This window comes from Polypterus senegalus, chromosome 17, assembly GCF_016835505.1.
Source record: "Polypterus senegalus isolate Bchr_013 chromosome 17, ASM1683550v1, whole genome shotgun sequence".
NCBI lineage: Eukaryota > Metazoa > Chordata > Cladistia > Polypteriformes > Polypteridae > Polypterus > Polypterus senegalus.
In genome coordinates this window covers 51445186-51465283 of record NC_053170.1, presented here as the reverse complement: position 1 = coordinate 51465283, position 20098 = coordinate 51445186, and the positions used below count along the sequence as shown (strand labels likewise).

Here is a 20098-nt window from a genome sequence, read left to right as displayed (position 1 = left end):
TGGAGGATGAAGGAATTGATACCATTGACTGGCCACCACACTTTCCTGACCTAAATCCAATAGAACACCTCTGGAACATTATGTTTTGGTCCATCCAATGCCACCAGGTTGCACCTCAGACTGTCCAGGAGCTCAGTGATGCCCTGGTCCAGATCTGGGAGGAGATCCCCCACAACACCATCTGTCATCTCATTAGAAGCATGCACCGATGTTGTCAGGCATGTATACAAGAACACAGGGGCCATACAAAATGCTGCGCACAATTTTGAGTTGCTGCAAATAAATTTTGGCAAAATGGACTAGCCTGCCACATCATTTTTTCACTCTGATTTTTGGGGCGTCTTTGAATTCAGGGCTCTTTAGGTTGATCATTTTCATTTCCATCAAACGATGTGGCATCCTTTCGTTCCTAACACATTACCCAGTCTATATCAGTATAGATATCCAGGAGGATTTCTTTTTCCCATTGAGATCTGATGTGTTTTCAAAGTGTTCCTTTAATTTTTTGAGCAGTTTATATATATATATATATATATATATATATATATATATATATATATATATATATACACATACATACAAACATACACACAGGTATATATATGTGTATATATATGTATGTGTCTATATGTGTGTGTATAGCTTTGGTCACTGAGTGCAAGGGAAAAATAATAAAATATAGTCTATAAGTTATTAAACAGTAAAACATTAACGTTTTAAGAAGTACAGGTACATTGAGCACTACTGGAGTGGTTGTGGTAAACTACATTTTAAAGACTGTGTAACACAACAGGTAAGTAGTACTAACAGCAGCTAAAATGTATATGGATCATCTCGGTAGTAGATCCCTTTTGAAAGGCTACACGACGGCTGTGGTATAGAAATTACATTTTCTATGTGAACGTCCAAATTTGTGCCTCTGGTAATGTGCCTTACCGGCATTACCAGCAATTAAAGAAAATTAGTTTTGTGTCCTCTGCAGTGTTAAGAGAGAAAGGCTTTGGTTTGGGATAAAAGGAAAAAGGTGAAAAGAAAGGAAAGTTGCCTTTTTCTTTTATATAGTATAGAGAGATGTGTTCGCTGACGCTATGAGCCTTTTGGGACAGTCGCGTGGGTCTTGTGTAGACTGGTGAGACATCCCTGCCATTATTGGCTGTGATGGCACTGTCAGTCCTCCACTCCTGTGCATGTCTTCATAATCCGAGCTGACAACCTCATAATTGTATACGTGCAAAAGAAAGTGCGAATCGCCTTAATATTAGTTTGCTGCAATGTAGAAAAGGGGTCCCGTGTTTGTCTGGGCTATAGCTCAGGGGGGGGATGAAAAAAATTAAAATTGCTCACTTTGACTTAAGGCAGAAGCGCAGTCAGCGTCTCAAAGGCCGGCACAGCTATGCGCGCGCGTCGGCTGCTCGACTTTCGCTGGGCAGGAGACCCCAGTTTTGCAGACACGTTCATGATATCAAAAGTCTCAGCGCTTTTGGAGGTCATTCATATATATATATATAGCAAAATACCCGCGCCTGAGCGGAGAAGTAGTGTGTTAAAGAAGTAATGAAAAGAAAAGGAAACATTTTAATAATAACGTAACATGATTGACATTGTCATGAGTGTTGCTGTCATATATATGCCTGCCTAAATAAGTCACCCTCGCTTCACTCTTACTTTTTACCTTTCATTTAATCATGGCTAGTGGCGAAAAATTATAAAATGGAAGGAGGAGGTATGGCTTTACCAAAACAATTATTGATGGCAAATCGATTATTCATAAAGCTTGAATTGGTGATCTGTTTTTCTGTGTTAACCTCATATTTTTCATACTTCTTCTCAAACTAAGGTGGTGCGAGGGTAAAATGAATCGGGATGCGCTGATCAATGTAATCGGTGTACCAGGAAATCATGCATTGACAAAAGCTCCCCTTTGCTTGTAATGCAAAGTGTGATTAAATGCATTATTTTTAACGTTATGGAGCACATGCATCGAAGCTTCTCAGCTGTGCTTGTGCTAAGAAAAGGAAAGATTTTAAAAATAACGTAACACGATTGTCAATGTAACCTTTTGTAAGTAGTGCCTGGAGGATTCAGTGTGTAGAAACTCTAGAGACAGCGTGTGTATTAACTTGTGGATTTTTCTGTGAGTATTTGGTGGCAGTCTGACGAAGTTGCTTCGGAAGACGGCGTTAGCCGCGGAGCTCAGCTCAGAGCGAAATGAGGTGAATGGGAGGGGAGATGATGACGTGACTCCCCCACCCGCCTTAACTGTCAATCCCCCACAAACACAGTCTCTCGAATTTGCATAAGCACACCTTCACCAGCAATTTTAACTTAGTTACAAAGTGATCAAAACTGTCGTTTATACCCTGTGTCCTCTCATTAAACTTGTATCCCGCATTAGCTGTGGGCATGACAAATGCCAGCGGCAGCCTGTCTATGAACTTAATTTAAAGATTAGGTTTACACCGTGCTTTGTTTCCGAAGTAGCTGCAGGCATGAATATGGTAGTATGTGTCACTCGCCGCTTCTTATTGTTTCGCTGCCTTCTCAATTATATAATGCATGTTTTCTTCAGCGCTTTTGGAGGTCTTCCTGGTTTTCTACGTATGCGTTGACAGTCAGTTCACGTGATTACGTGGGAGGCGTGATGATGTCACACGAAACTCCGTCCCCACGCCATTCCAGCTCAACTCCATTACAGTTATATGGAGAAAAATAGCTTCCAGTTATGACCATTACGCATAGAATTTCGAAATGAAACCTGCCCAACTTTTGTAAGTAAGCTGTAAGGAATGAGCCTGCAAAATTTCAGCCTTCCACCCACATGGGAAGTTGGAGAATTAGTGATGAGTCAGTCAGTCAGTGATTTGCCTTTTATTATTATAGATATATACATATATATATATATATATATATATATATTTACACACATATATATAATTTAACTGTGCAAATTCAGTTGTAATTTGAATTACAGGAATATTACCCTTATGTATTGCTAGGTCATCTAGTAAATGAATGCATGAATGGTTACCCTTTATTAATCCATCATGGAGTTTATTGTATTCCATCCATCCATCCATTTTCTAACCCACTGAATCCGAATACAGGGTCACGGGGGTCTGCTGGAGCCAATCCCAGCCAACACAGGGCACAAGGCAGGAACCAATCCTGGGCAGGGTGCCAACCCACCACAGGACACACACAAACACACCCACACACCAAGCACACACTAGGGCCAATTTAGAATCGCCAGTCCACCCAACCTGCATGTCTTTGGATTGTGGGAGGAAACCGGAGCTCCTGGAGGAAACCCACGCAGACACGGGGAGAACATGCAAACTCCACGCAGGGAGGACCTGGGAAGCGAACCCGGGTCTCCTAACTGCGAGGCAGCAGCACTACCACTGCGCCACCGTGCCGCCCTGTTTATTGTATTGAAGTCCTTTATTTTCATGCACAACACTGAGGTGAGCCTCAGATTTACAATTAAAACCTGGAAATAAAACCCACTAGCCAATTATTGAAATGAATCCCCAGAAAGTCTGTACTGTACATTTTGGATGCAGCTCTTTAATTGTTGCTGCCCAGACTACTCCCCCTACCTTCCATAATATTCAAAATAGAAAAGTTATCATTACCTTTATATTTCTTCTTAAACTCAAATAGTAAAATTCTTTAAGTCTCTTGCAAACTAAGAAGAAAAACCAGTTTTAAACCAGTGATGGGAGCATAATATTTTCTTGGCAGCACTGGGACAAAAAAAGAACCAACCTTGGATGGGACATGAGTCCATTATGAGCAGATTCACACTCACTCCCATGTTCACTAGAGCTGTTGCCAATCAGCCTCACCTTCACATATTTGTAAAGTGGGTGGAAACTGAGAATGACCATCTTCTACATGGATGGGCAGGATTAGAACATAGTTTGTTTAATTCAGTTTTAGTTTTATAGAAGATGACAATCATAATAATAATTTGTAAGCTGAATCAACCTTATAGTAATAGTAGTAGTGGTAGTACTGTCACATGTACAGAGTACCGTAAAATTCTTACTTGTATGTCTGCCAAGCATGGAACAACGCTCCACTTTCTGCTGCCATAGAAAACAAAATTGTAATAAAATACATACGTCTAGGGTGATCTATTTGGGTCATGTAGCAGAAGGACCATCGAGTGCTCTATCCAGTGGTGCATGTATCAGACATTTTCCAGTTAGGAGACAATTGTTCTGCTCTTTCTACAAGAATATATTTACAGGTCTATTGGTCCTGGATATTCACATGCACCAAAATAGTTTTTTTCAAGGCTAAAAGTGCTCTTGCAGTTTAACACTTTTACCTCTGCACTTGCTCTAACAATAGAAAAGTGGACAAAAACGTAATTTCCCAGTTAGCTCATGCTTACCCAAAAATAGATATATCTGTTGAAAACACAATACCAGAAGTTGGAGAGATTGTTTAGAACTGAGCAGTGATGCATTTTCTGAGTATCTGTTGGTCATCTTGCAGCTCTCCTTCTACCATGTCACTCCTCTCTCTGAATCCTCAGGCCAGCAAATTGTTGTCTAATTCTTTACCTCTCAGAAGTGGGTTTAGGTGTGCTTGTGAGTGTTTGGGTAGTAAACCATGAAAAGTAGAAGCTAGGATGCACTTCATATTTCTGTGTTTAACTGTGCCTCTGTCCTAGAGACAGTTAACAATTACCAGGATATAGAGTGAAAAAATGGAGTAGAACAATAAATTCAGCAAGTACTGCATACTTACACCTGATATGTTTTGATGTGAAAGGAGGGCGACTCGAGAATCTTCCACAGCTGAGGAACACAACTTTATCTTTACTATAAGGCAGAGTGTTTATCAGAGTCAGCTCTTTTATGACAAGCACTAAAAATGTACATGAGTATAACTATGTTTGCTGTGTCTCCCTGCAGTTTGGCTTTAATACAAAAAGCCAGCTGTAATTGGATAAATCAACTAAGTGAAGCATTTCATTCCCACTCTTTTTGTATTTGGTATTTTTGATTGTATTAGGTATCCATTGTGATTTGTACTTTGATGTATCACACAATACATTTGTGATTAAGTGCATGGGCTAAATAAAAAAAGCAATTCAAAAAAAGTCAAAATCAATATTAACCAAGATAGGATTATAAATTATACATGAATCGATTACAAAAATAATGCAGAAATATAAAATCAATATTTTAAGATGTCACAATCATTCTGTCATACAAACTGATTGATTTTCCTTTCCACGACAGTATGTACTTATATTTAATACAAATTAGGTTGGGCCAACAGGCCAACATATTGAATACAGTGCCATTTTGTGTAATACTGAAATTTTGTTGCAACAAACAAAAGCAAAGTTCATCTCAGAAAGAAACAAGCAGAACAAAGTTGCATTTACATAAATTATAGTTCTAAATAAATGTCAACACAGTACATGCTTCTGTTTACATAAGATATGTTATCTCTGATTTTCTTAAAATATGTAGTTTTGGTCCAAGAAATGCAATCTTTGTTCTCAATCTCTTTATTTCTACCCTCAGTCAACAGGTTTTATTTTACCTCAGTGTGGAAATAAATTGTTTCCCTTTGCCTGGTTAGGTTTTCCCCCGGGTATTCCATTTTTTTTTCTCTCATCCCAAAGAAGTAAGTGTTAGGCGAAGTGAAATTTCTAAATTGGCCCCATGTGGGTATATGCATGAATGGTGTCCTTGGACGGGCCTGGTGCCCTGTCTAGGTTTATTTTCTACTTTACACCCAATTCTGCAACCCTGTACAGTTGTCCCTCGCCTTTTTGTGCTCCGACTTTCGCAGCTTCACTCTATCGCTGTTTTTTCAAATATATTCATTAAAAAGTTGATCAAGACAGTGAAAATGATACAGTGCACGCTTGGTTGTCTGTGTCAATTATACACCCCTGTATTACAATTAAAATTAAAATTACTGTACGTATTGACTGTAGGTCTATGTATTCGAGCACCCCTGCAAATCCTTCAACGCCAGGTACAACTGCTCGACCACTCCTTGTGTGTGGGCAATAACTTTTTTTCAAAAACTCGGATGTGGTGAAACCAAGCCAATCAGAGCGTGCTGTTCACTGATTGGCTATCCTATCCTCTTCCTATCCTGGCCACTGATTGGCTCAGCCTCATGCAAGTTTGTTTCTCTCATACACGCTTCTACATCGCTACGCATTGGAAGCATCTTTGCTCTTGTGTTTGCAATTTCTGAGAACTTTTATCTAAGCCCCATGATGGCTCCTGAACGTGCTGCTTCTTCTAAGCCTTCTGACGATGAAACTAAATGCCAGAGGAAGATGCTTACCATCCAGGAGAAGGTGAAACTCTTGGATATGATTAAAGATGGCAATACCCTACAAAAGCCTCCTCACGCATATGAAAAGACAGTGCCAGCAACTGCCTATCGCAATGTTTTTCAGCCACGCACCCAGACTCCCATTGCCTACTCCTAGTACTCCTTCAGCGGAAGAAGACGACGATGCACCTGCTGAAGATACTGCACCACCTGAAGGCTCTCCTACTGAGGTCGTGCCTTCAGAGGAGCAGTAACCTTGCTCTTCTTTGCTGTGCAGTACATCTCTTCATCTTTATCGCTTCATCATCGAACAAGTTGCACTATTTTCATAGGTTAGTAGTTGTGTGTAAGAACTGTGTGTGTGTGTAATTAAATGTACAATAATAATATGATATTTGTAACGTCTAATATTTCTTATTTTGTCTAATATATTGGGTAATACAAGTATAATGGTGATTAAAGAGTGTTATTTCTTGTCTAGAGGGCTCTAATAATGTTAAAAAATGTATTTAGAGGGTCGTAAACAGGTTTTCTATGCTCTAACTGTGAAAATATTCGATTTATAAATAAAGAATCCTACTTTGCGGAAATTCATTTATCGCAATAGAGTCTGGAACTGATTAACCACGATAAACGAGGGCCGACTGTACTTCTGATAGGCACCACCTCTCTGCATCCCTGTAGTTGAAGTGGTTGATTTGCAAATATCATATAAATAAAGCCCTGAGGATGTCCGAACAGGCCTTTCCTGATTCCAAGAAGGTTTCTCTTGAGGCTTCTTTATTTGCATTACATATTTAAGTTTAGGGGTACCATGGTGGCATAGAACAACCAGGGGCAGTATCTGCATAGTGGTTGCATCTTCTTTCCGTTTGCAATTTCAGAAAATTCATTTGTGTAAAGATGGACAATTCCGTTTTATCTAGGTTCATTGTAAATTGTTATAAGTCACCAAAGTAAATATATATTTTAAGCAGTGTCCTAATTTCCCAAAAATGAACAGCATAAAGAGGTGCATCCCCATTATCTGTACTGACATAATCAACTCAGAATCACGGGGAGTTAGAGAATATCCAGGCATCATCAAGTACAAAACCATAACCTTTCACCTTAGACAGAGCGCTAGCCCAACACAGGGAGTAATCACTCACATTTAGAGTCTGCAGTCCACCTTACAGGAACATCATTGTGATGTTGAAGTAAAAACAGAGAAGCTGGACAAAACAGAACATGGCTAATGGGGTAGCATGCATTATCCTCACAAACTCTGGTGCTGTGAAGCAACAGCATAAGCCACTCTAACACGCAGCAGTTTATCATTAACTTATGATCATTCAGTCTTTTACTGTAGTCATTGTCATGGTTTTTGGGGTTAGATACAACCTAGGTTTCAGTTTTAACCATTATTTTATAAAATTTGATCATTTTCAAAATAGAATTATTTTCCTCTTTAGTTTATTTATGTTTTCGCTGGCATTTTAGTTATCATAGGAACTGTCCTTTTGTTATATTTTTCAGGCTGGGTGACTTTATTGTTGTTAGTAATGTGTTTTATGGCCTCCATGTGGAAGTGTCACGTCAATATGTTGTTGATGAGACAGCAATGTGCTGCTCCTGTCATCCAAGATTTTGGATTCAAAAATAAATAAAAGTGGTGCTTTAATACATTTAAAGTAATTCCTTTATTGTTGTTGTTCTTTGACTTTGATTTTTTAATTAACCTCTGGGATTTGGTAAATTGGTTTTGTTTGACTTTCTAGTTTGAGCCACAGACCGTTTTGTCTTTTATTTTGCAGAATAAGCATTCATTTTTTTCATATATTCACCAAGTTGCTATTTCCATTTTTAGCATTACAGTTACCCAGTTCGGGGTTACGGAGACCAGAAATTATTTTGGCAGCAATGGGTGCAAAGCAAGAACCACAGTGACATGGAGACAAGAAAGGGGATGGCAGCAATTTCATAATTGTTCGTTAAATTAGCAACTGGTGTTCATAATGTGGAAAGAAATTAACAAGAAAATCTCAAGAAACATGGAGCATGAATGTACCTGAGTTAAACATAAGAACATAATACATTTGACAAACAAGAGGAAACCATTCAGTCCATCAAGCTTGCCTGTTTAGCTAACAGCTAAGCTGTCTCAAAATCCCATCCAGATTCTTCTTAAAGGTTGTCAAGGTTTCATCAACATGTCTTGATAATTTGTTCCAGATTCCCACAAGCCTTTGCTTAAGAAGTTCTTTGGAACTTCAGTCTTAAATGCACTTCCCATTAATTTTCGCTGTTGTCTTCAAGTATGTGGTTCACTCTTAAGCTGAAGCAGTTCTCCTGGATTTACTTTATCAATGCCTTTGAAGATTTTGAAGACCTGTATTAGGCCCCCATGCAGTCTCCTCTGCTCGAGACTAAACAGGTTGTGTGTCAGAGTCTGAGTCTGTCAAGGTAGGACATGGCCTTAAGTCATAGGATGCACTTGGTTGCTTTCCTCTACCCATCGTCTAGTACTGCTATGTCTTTCTTGTACCATGGTGACCAGAACTGTACACAATACCCCAGATGTGGTCTTACTAGTGCATTATATAGTCAAAGCATAATGTTCCTTGCTTTATATTCAACAGCTTTGTATGATAACATTTTTTGCGCTTTTAATTTCTTCTTTACATTGCTTAGTCAATGGAAATGATGTGTTAACATAAACCCCTAAATCCTTTTCAGATAGTGCTTCCTGTAGGACAGTCCATCCATCCATCCATTTTCTAACCCGCTGAATCCGAATACAGGGTCACAGGGGTCTGCTGGAGCCAATCCCAGCCAACACAGGGCACAAGGCAGGAACCAACCCTGAGCAGGGTGCCAACCCACTGCAGGACACACACAAACACCAAGCACACACTAGGGCCAATTTGGAATCGCCAATCCACGTAACCGGCATGTCTTTGGACTCTGGGAGGAAACCGAAGTGCCCGGAGGAAACCCACGCAGACACGGGGAGAACATGCAAACTCCACGCTGGGAAGACCCGGGAAGCGAACCCAGGTCTCCTAACTGCGAGGCCGCAGCGCTACCACTGCGCCACCGTGCCGCCCGTAGGGCAGTCAGTGTTTCTCATTTTGTATTTATAACTGATGTTCCTTTTGTCCATGTGTAGCACTTTGCACTTTTCTACAACTAACTGCATGTTTCAAGTGTTTGCCCAGATCTGAAGCTTGTCCAGGTCTTTTAAAATTCTTTCTTTTGCCTCATCTGTGTCTGCCATCTCTTTATTTTGAGTTTCATCTACAAATTTCAGAAGTTTACTAATTATACCAGAAGGAATGTAATTAATATAAATCAGTGAAAAGAATGGTCCATGGACAGACACTGAAGGACTCAACTGATGACTTCACTCCATGGAGCATTCTCCTGTTATCCTTTGCTGGTTAACCAACTACAGATCCAGTTTTGTAGGTTACCTCTGATGCCTACAGCTTTTAGTTTCAGAATTAATCTTTGGAGTGGGACTGTATCAAAGGCTTTTTGAAAGTCTAGGTAAATTATGTCATATGCTTTGTTTTTGTCAACAATTCCAGTAGCTTCTTCAGAAAAATGTAAAAGATTGATTTGGCAGGATCTTCCTCTCATAAGCCCATGCTGGCCTTTATTTAGTATATTATTTTCATTTAGGTACTTTTATAAGTTATTTCTTATTATAATTTCTATAATTTTGCATGGCTCAGAAGTAAGACTGAAATAAGAGTCACATTTTCAGCTTTACAATCCTCAGGTACTTCTCCTTTCTGAAGTGACTGCTCAAATATGCCTAGTAAAGGTTTATAGATGATGTCTTTCATTTTTTTCAATACGATTGGTAAGATCTCAACGTATTGAGGGCTTGAAGCACATCTGACCTTTTTGTTTTAAAAATCTACCATCACACAGTTTGTTTTTACTTCTGCATGGGGCAGTTCACTTGTTTCATCTATTATGAATACTTGGGTGAAAAATTAAGTTGAAGAGTTGTGCGGCAGAAACCCTTCATGTAGTGCTGCCATGACACCGACATGTCTAACATATAAACTGAAAACCTAATCATAGTCACCAAAATGAACAGCATGTTCTGAAGACTCCTTCCTCCATCTGTATCAAATGGTAACTTTTCTAATTAATTTTTCACCTTTTGTTATATGATTTACCGTATATACTCACGTATAAGTTGGGTCTTGAAACCTGAAAAATCAATCATAAAATCAGACCCCGACTTATACACCCGTTCAAAAATGTGACACATAATTTTTTTTTTACATCTTCTTGCCTCCAGTCTCGCATCAGTTTCTCAGACATATCAAATTTTGTTGCAGCAGCGCACTTACCAATTTCTTTTGCTACTTCAACGACATTTAATTTAAAACCAGCTTCATATTTTCTTCTGATCAAATGCTCAATCGTAGATAAGGGATGCTCTTTTGATAAAGGTGTATGAGGGTGTGGTACAAAAAACATAAATCAATGCAAATGTTGCTTCAGAATAGTCTGGGTATTACCATGTGGTCACGTAGGCACAATAGAGAGAGAGAGAGAGGTTAGGAACACGTGCTGCTACAGTACATTGCCACACCCACATAGAAAAAAAGGCAGTGTGCTCCATGGTTACTCTCTCTGGTGGGCGTTAGCATATCATAATCTCTTGGACCAATGGCGTGAGTTTTCCGCATTCGACTTATATGACTGACATAAAATAACAGAAATTATATGGTAAAACCAAGCTCCAACTGATCCTCTAGAGAACTTATCCGCGAGTATATAAGATAATTGATTACCTGTCTGTTACACCATTTATTAAATATTCTATTAAATATTGTGATATGCATACAGCTATATTTTAAATAATATTTTAATATAATATTTTAAAAACCTCCAAAGCACAAGATGTAAGAAAAAAAAGAAAACTAGAAATGAAAAACTCAGAACAAGAATAGTTTTTATAATGTTACATCTACGGTGTCATGTATAAGTACTGAAATATCCACTTTCCTATTTTTGCTATAAACTGAAGTAACTAGGATTTGATATGATAAAGTGGGTATTAATACACAAAGCCACCTTCTTTATATGGGTATTTCTTCAATTATATCTTATAATAATGGCACCATTTATACTTCCACTATTAGAAATATTAGGATGAGTTTAACTTAATAGTAAATTTGATTTAGTGGTAAATTGTTTGCATCCAATAACTTCACCAAGCTTGTAAACCACTGATACTCACTGATTGTTCTTTTGAGATACTTTGCCAAACCTTTGCTATCTCTAATTTCAGTTATTTTGGAAATATTAAACTTCAGACTCTTTCTCAAGAAGTAAAATACATAATTGATTTGACTCAGATTAGAAGATTTGGCTATTCTCTTCTCCACCACGACCAGTCAATTTGGCAGCATGTTTTGCGTCACTGTCTTATTGCACGGTGTTACGTAGGCCAATGATTCAGTCTGTGTTTTCCTGTGTGTAGGCAGACAAGATGTTTATGTGGACTTTGGTGAAGTCATCCTGTCATTAATGAAACTGAATATGTCAGTTCAGAGGTTTCCATGTATTCCCCAGACCATGATATTAACCTTTTCTGTACTTTACATTCGAAGTGATGTGATGTTAATTGGCTACAGTAAGTTCTTTTCACTACAGAAGTTTATCCTTGTCTGTTGTGTCTGGAATTCTGCTGTATCATGAATCTATTTTATTTTAACTCGATTACAGTATGGAGGGGTGGTCTTTGAAATAGGAGAAACAGTTAATTATGATTTTTTTCCCTATTTTTTGTTGAAGCAAGTACAAGTGTGTGTTTTAAGCAGCAAGTATGGATGTAGGCACCATTTATCTAGGAATGAGTGCCACAAAGTTTCTACATTGCAACTATGAATGATTTCTTTGTTTTTGCTTTTAGAATCCATATTACCTGCTTTTCTTTTCTGCTTATGTCTCTGATCATCTTGTTGGATTATGCCTAATAACTTCAAAGGCAGACATTAAATTGAAATGCAAAGGCTAAATCCAAAACTACACATTAACGGTTCTGTTAATGAGTGCACAATCAATCCAACTGAAACATCTAACCAATTAGAAACACCCAACTGGCAGTTCTTCAAATTCTTTTCCATTAACAGAACAACCAGGTAAAGTACAGATCAGTAAAAGTTACAATCAATGCAGTCATACAGACATGGTGCTCCAAACAAATTCAATCAAGCTGAATACTCGACCTTCTGGCCCAGTCAATTCAGAGAGCTACTCTTTGTGATAAGAGGACCCCGTCTGAAGTGATTTCTCATACATTGGCAGTAGAATAGGTTTAGTGAATGGAATTAATGAATTCTTTCTGTATTAAAGAAAAATATTAGAATATTTGACATACTTACATTTTTTGAAGTTTGACATAATATATCTCTTTCCGATTAAGTTAGGGGAGGTGGGTTAGCATTTGCCCAGTTAAGAAAAATGAGTCTTCATGAAATCAAAGTAGCCTAAGATATCATAAGATTTTTCATTCCATAATGCTCTCTTGTCTAATATCATTCTAAATATTGCTATTAAAGGATTGGGAATGATTTAGATCCCAAATTTGAAAACATATACCACATGTATAAAATTCTGAATATTTGCATCATATTCAGCTTTTCTTCTTAAGTCTAAATCACTTGAGAATGTAGTTACAAATGACAGTTTTATAGAATTCTAGAGTCAATACAGTCATGTGCAGAGAGTGCAATGAAATGCATATCCTTGACATCAATATGCTGCACTGTCCCAGGCAACAAATCACTGCTAAACCACAGTAAATAAGGATATATGTTTTTATTGCGTGTTAAAAAAAATTAACAAGATCTGTGAGTTAAGACCTCTATTTTTAAGAATTATGCACTGATTTTATGTCCAGTTTTGTTTTGCTTCTTAATAACAATTAATTACAGTGATAACAGAATATCAGAAAGGTAACACAATAGACTATGCCCAGACTGCCTCTGAGTCCCACAATTCAACTGTTATGAAACATTACATAACAAAACAAAGTATGCCCCACCAGGCTACATTCATGTGCAGAATGATAAGCTTCCCTATGGAAAATTTAAGGTCAATATCCTTCAGTGTGGTAGCTTCCAGTACAACAATTTGGAGATAACTTTGTTACTAGAGATCACTAAGCTATGATGTAACATTGACCTCTTGTCTCATTTTATTATATAAACAGTTGATATTTTTTTAAAGTCTAAGTAAAATTAGTTATAGGAGGAGAGTTATGATTGTTCCAGTTGAGTAAGAGAAGATGAGAAGCATAATGGAAAATAAAACATGATGTCCATTCAGGTGTTACTCCAAATAATACTGGTAGAGAACCTAGAGTAATTGTGAATCCAGAACTGTGCGACAAAAAAGCAAAAGGCTAAACTTTAATTGTATTTTTGTGTGGTCAAGCAGAAAATCAACAGGGACCTAGTGTTTCTTCCCAAACTCCAACTTGAACTGTATGTGAAAAACAAAGCAGGAAGGTGTATCATGGCAAAGAGTAACACTGAAAATGTCTGTTACCTTACTTAGTTAACATTACAGTAAAAAACACATTCAGCACTCAATGATGCCAACCCAAAACCACCATTATGGCCTTGTCAAGTGTCAGTGGCACCTTTGGTGACTGTGACTATCTTATTGCACACATTCAACCACAGGTCCTTAGAGGAGGAGGAGGAGGATTTGAGCATGCACTGATAGTGCATTGCTGCACCCACCACACGACAAACCACATGGATTGGGACCCAAGCGGGTGACACTTCAGCACCACACTGGAACAGTCGAGGTTTTTGATGGTGGCCGGAGTGACAATCCTGCCACCAACCCCCAAGTTTTCCCTGTAAGTTGGAGGAGCTGCTTGCAGAGCTGGATACAGATTAATGTCATACCCACGACAGAGCAATTACAAGTTAAGGGCCTTGCTCAAGGGTCAAACAGAGCAGAGTCACTTCTGGCATTTGAACTGGCAACCTTCCGATTGCTGGCACTGATCCATAGCTTCAGGGCCACCACTCCACCCTTAGGTGAAGCAAAAAACAAAACAAACTCTGATGATAAAGAGTGAAACTGTGCCCCCATTGAGCACAACAGGCAGATCATCACAAGCCTTATAAGATTTTATAAAAAGATAAGAAAACAAAGGTTATTTTATTTCGAGTTCATACTCTCAGAAAGTATCGTCAAAGCAGGCAGAAGATCATACACAGCTAAATAAACACAGCCTACCAGAGTGCTAGATGAGATTGTAATTCAAAGAGGCAGATACTCATTTAGTACAAATAGGCAGGCAAACACCAGACATGAGAAGAGCTTGACGGCGACTTAATAAAGGAAGCAAATGATCACAATGCTTGAGCAAAACAATGAGCTGAGCTACCTGCATTTCTCCTGCTTCTCCCATGTTTTTTCACATTATATAGCAACATACACCAATAAATCAGGTCAGAGGTAAATTACAGGTAAAAGAGGGGCTGAGAATGGAGCTCTGTCTAGCTCTGGCCTTGGAGATTTATACAGCATGGTAATAAATGTCTTGCAGATGTCATGTTAAATATGGGGGCTCTGCAGCAATCTCATTCCCTGTTATAACTAGTATTGTTAATCGGACACCTCATCCAGGGTTGTTCCCCAACTTGTTTCTCCTGGGAGAAATACACAGGCTCCCAGTGACCTTGAATTGGATGTGTTAGCGACGTACTGGAGAGACAGCTGATGTTTTCTGTATATACCTTTGTGATTTGTTTCTTTACATGAAAAATGATTTTATGTTTAATGCTTCATTGCATGACTTAAGAATGTTTGCCTATAATTTCTTTACTCTAAAGAATGCTGTTCTTGTCCTGTTTCCTTTTTATAGTGACCATGGGCTGTAACTGCAGTTCAGAGTATGATGACTGGATTGAAAATATTGATGAGTATTGTGAACATTGCAACTGCCCAATTGCACCTGAAAGCAAATATGAGGTGAGGACATTCTTGCAAGTACTCGTTATTTGTCTGATTCTCTTACTGAAGGTGACTTGCATGATTAGGATGGTTTTAAAATTGTTTGCAGATTCGTGCACTTGTATATATTTAATTAGATCAATGGTAAGTGAAATGAGGTTCACACAGAAAGTCAAAGGTGAGAAATGAACAAGCAGTCTTGTGGTTTAAAGTTCAATGTCCTAGCCTTAAGGCCACAGTGTCAACCTAAGAACATTAAAACAGCACTCCCTCAGGAGAGGCAGGCTGCCGAGGGAGAGTGAAACTTTCAAAACAAGGCTATCAAAATATCACCTAAGGTAACATTTACTAACAATCTCTCAAATACTGCTGATAAATAGAAGCAAGTTATGAAGGTCTATCACCCAAATTAACAATTTTGCTTTTAAACTGATTGGTCATCTCCAAGGATTCTTTGGCAATCTAAATTCTGGGCTCTAATATTAGATGTGAATTTTTTTCAGCTTTGTACTTTCCATACTCTTAAAGCATTACTTAGAAGCATGTAATGTAAGGCTAGAATTGATGGATCACTGGCCTTTTTAGGAAAGTCTTAAATGTGCTTTCACTCCATTTGTAAACTCTCTTATGAGAATACAGAGTGGCAGAGGGCCAGCACTGAGTAGCTGAATCCATCATACGCCAAAGTGAATGAACTTCTAAATGAAGTTTAGAGTCACTATTTATCCTAACCAGCACATCTTGGAAACTTGGGAAGAAACCGGAGGGCCATGAGGAAAATAAAAAAAAGAAAACAAATATGAGGGAAGAGTGCAAACTCCACACAAGCAGTGACACACTAGCTGTACCTAATCCATATATCTATACATAGTATTTCAGTTCTTCTCATTTCTCTTGTTTCCTTCCATATTCCAAAGACTGGCATATCGGGTTACTTACTAATAAAAATAATAATAATAATAATAATATATTTTATTTAATAGGCGCCTTTCTCAACACTCTAGGTCACCTTACAATGAAATTAAACAACAGTAATTAGATACAGGGAGATTCACTTGAAAGAGGCCCCGAATATTCTGTTGTAACTCCTGTTAGGATGAAGCAATCAGAACCACAAAAATACACTGTATACCTTGACGTATATGTAATTGATTGTATTACATGCGAAGCTGGAAGTGGTTTCTGTTTTCTGCCAGACACATTTCAAAGCAGCGCTCCATGTTCCTGAACATATCAGCAAGCATCTTGGGGGGAATAACAGCAATTTCACGTTGGATGTTTTCCTTCAAATCTTCCACAGTGTGAGGCTTGTTCTGATAGATTGTTCCTTTGAGCCTACCCAAAAGGAAGAAGTCTGGTGGTGTCAGATCCAATGATCGTGGTGGCCAAAGCCCCTTTGAAATTACCCTGTTGCTGAAGATGGACTCAATTTCTGCCATGCTCCTTGCAGATGTGTGACACGTTGCTCCATCTTGCTGGAAGTAACCTTCCGTTAACTCACAATCATCCAGTTGATTCTGACATTGCTTAACCCTGTAAAGCCCACTGTTGCAGAATTACAACATCACTTTTAACAATTCTAAAAAAAGGCCAGCAAATGTTTTTTTTTTTCTCAAAACCACATTTACATATTTAATGGGTCATATTGTTTGTACTCATGATGCTATTGGATGGAAAAAGTGTTTATAGGTCTGGTCATCTTGCCGTGAACTTACTCTACTTGCAAACTTCGCATTGAGCTGATCTCCTGTTTTTGCACGCCTGGATTTGTCAAGAATTAAGTAAGTAAAATCTCAAAAATATTTTTTTGTGCGTTTATTACAATGTCTAGAACATATACATATTTAGTTATTTTAGAAAACATTGATCAAATTTGATTTAGAGCTTATTATGTCTATGTTGTAATTCTACAACGTTGGGTCAGAGTGGTAGCCTGTTGCATTGTTTAGGGACAGGTGTGAATGGTCTTGAATGTGAACCTGTTAGTGCTCTGGGGGGGATGCATGTGTCCCTTTTAGTATGATAAGTAGACTATAATAGGCCAATTAGACAGCATTGTTTGAATGTAGTGTAATTTTGATCAGCATTTGCATTGAAATGGTTATACTTTGATGGATAATACTTAGCTCTCTACCCTTGATACATGGTCTACTACCCTGTGTCCCACTGGTGGTCAAGCTCCTTGAGCGTGGAATTCATTATGTGGGAACAGCGAGGCAGGTACGTCTACCCAACTGCAACCTTGAAGATGAGAAGAGCTTGAAGAAAAAGGGGAGAGGAAGCTTTGATGTCCGAGTGGAGGGGAACCACAACATTTGTGCTGTCAAATGGTATGACAACAGAGCGGTCACACTTGTGTCATCCTTTGCTGGACCAGAACCTGTGCAGAAAATTCAGCGGTGGGACAAAGCCATTAAAACCATCATTGATGTTGAGAGGCCTTACATTGTTGGTACCTACAACAAACACATGGGGGGTGTGGATTTGTTGGACTCATTTGCTGCCAAGTACAAGTTTCCCATGAAATCTCACCGCTGGTACATTTACATCTTCTGGCACACCATCATCCTTGCTGTAATTAACGGCTGGCTCCTTTACAAGCGGGACTGTAAAGCTCTGAAGATGACTAAGAAAGAGATACTGAACAGGAGACAGTTTCAGGCACAACTTGCATCCTCTCTCATCCTGGTGAACACACACAACACATTACCCAAGAGAGGGCGACCATCTTCAGGGAAGACAGTGACATCAGGGAGCCCTTTGGATCCTCAGAAGAGACCATCCTCATCAGATGTGAGTCCCCCAGCCAAGAGGTCATCGGACCACCCCCCACTGGATGTACGCAAAGACATGATTGCACATTTCCCAGTAAAGACAAAGAGAGGGCGCTGCAGACACTGCAATAATGGATACACAAACACACTGTGTAGCAAGTGCAATGTTCGTCTGTGCTTCTCAGATGAAAAGAACTGTCTTAGGGACTATCACTGCAAATAAACACAGACTTCATTCAAACCACACTGAATGTGACCAAATAATTATTTCCAAAAAATGTTATTAATAAATGCTTATTCATAAAAAAATATGATTGTTGTGTGATTATTACTTATGATATATACTGCTATGGGGCTAAATAAGTGAACAACCCTGCAAATGAATGCTTAAATGTTCTGTATACCAGTTCAGGCAAAGTGAGTACAAATACAGAAATTCTGCTCACAACTAGGCCCAACGTTGCAATATTACAACATTTCCCTAAAAACTTACTAGAAAATAAAAAATGCGAAAAATCTTTAATTCCTACATCAGAGGCCTACTAAAACAATATCTGAGAGGTCAAAAAATTTTTTGCTCATTTTTTTCTATATTTGGGTCTTACAGGGTTAAATGAATTGGTGACCCAGTAGGTTCACACCATGAAAACATGCTGCTCAATACTGTACACCACCATCCTGATGAGAAGTCGAGTGACTGAGTGATGGGGTATGGGTGGTAAGCACAGAGAAGTTGCAAACGGAGGTTAAACGTTGCCATGGCTGTTCGGTGCCTACCTCATCACTCCGACGCAGGGGCACCCCAGCTTGTTCGAAGGTCCATATACTGAGGACCTCATTGCACATTGTTTCATTCAGATTGCTTTGTCCTAACGAGAGTTATTACAGAATATTCAGGACCTCTTTTGAGTGACTCTCCCTGTATAAAAACAAAAAAGGACAATAAAAACAAATAGCAATAAGGTACAGAGGTAGTAGCAAACATCAAATGTGTTAAATGTGTTAAATACATAATTGGTATGCCAGATTGAAGAGATCAATTTTGAGGGCAGTTTTAAAATGTGTTATTGAGTCTAGTTGATGGATATCAGAGGAAAGAGAATTCCAGAGTTGAGGAGCACTATGAGAGAACGCTCAAGCTCAAGGTGAGCCATTTTAAGAGAGAGTCCCCTTAAGCATTATGGACTGGCATCCCATTCATAGCTGTTAACTGATGTTGTCAGTGTTGACTGTTGATCTTTACAGTCCAGTAATGTAAAAAAAATCAGGGTATGGAAACACATTAGTTCTCTAATAAAACGGCTATAAGCTTTGTTGGTATTTTGGGGAGATTTGATTTTTTACCAGAACCTGTTCAAAGTGATTTACTTCACGGATTTGCACTCTGCTTCACTAAGACCATCAATATGATGAAGCAGGTACAGAACGAGTGAATGGAAGTGTCCTTTTCTGAACAGTGTAGCCTGCAATTGAACCAAGAATTTCTAATGACATGCAGTAAGTTTTATTTAAAATGAAGATACTGATGCTGCATATTTACCTATTTGCATTACTTGTCTAGGAGGTGCACAGTGATTACTACTGCTGCCTCACAGTTTCAGCAACATGAGATTGAATCCTTTGCTGGGTAACTGTCTGTATGCTTTGTGCTTGTGTTCCTCTTTTTTTCTGTTGTTACTCCAGTTTTCCTCCCACATACGCAAAGCCCTGCTTGGCAGGTTAGTTGGTGACTCCAGGTTGGCCCAATGTTAGTGTGAGAGAGGACCTGAGGATGAGTGGTCCCTGGGATGGATTGGTGCTCCATACATTGCTTTTTGCTGTCTTGTGTCTGATGCTTTGTGGGGTGGCCTCTGATCTCCTATGACCCTTGTTTGGGTTTAGCGGGTTAAAGAATGCTATGTGTTATACTATGTAAACATGAACAAAAAGAACCATCAACAACTTTGTTATATGAAGACAGCCATGCAAGTGCCTCACGACAAGGGTAAAACCTAACATATGTGATTAGGCAGCAT

The 20098-nt window shown here is 38.7% G+C and overlaps 1 protein-coding gene across 1 annotated transcript in view; it reads left to right on the top strand.

Annotated features, from left to right (window-relative positions):
* lck (LCK proto-oncogene, Src family tyrosine kinase) overlaps positions 1-20098 on the top strand; it is a 100730-nt gene that overhangs the window by 18877 nt on the left and 61755 nt on the right. The window contains exon 2 of the mRNA XM_039739969.1: positions 15221-15327. Coding sequence (XP_039595903.1) covers positions 15226-15327 — 102 coding nt within the window. The 5' untranslated portion in view covers positions 15221-15225. The remainder of the gene's footprint in view (positions 1-15220; positions 15328-20098) is intronic.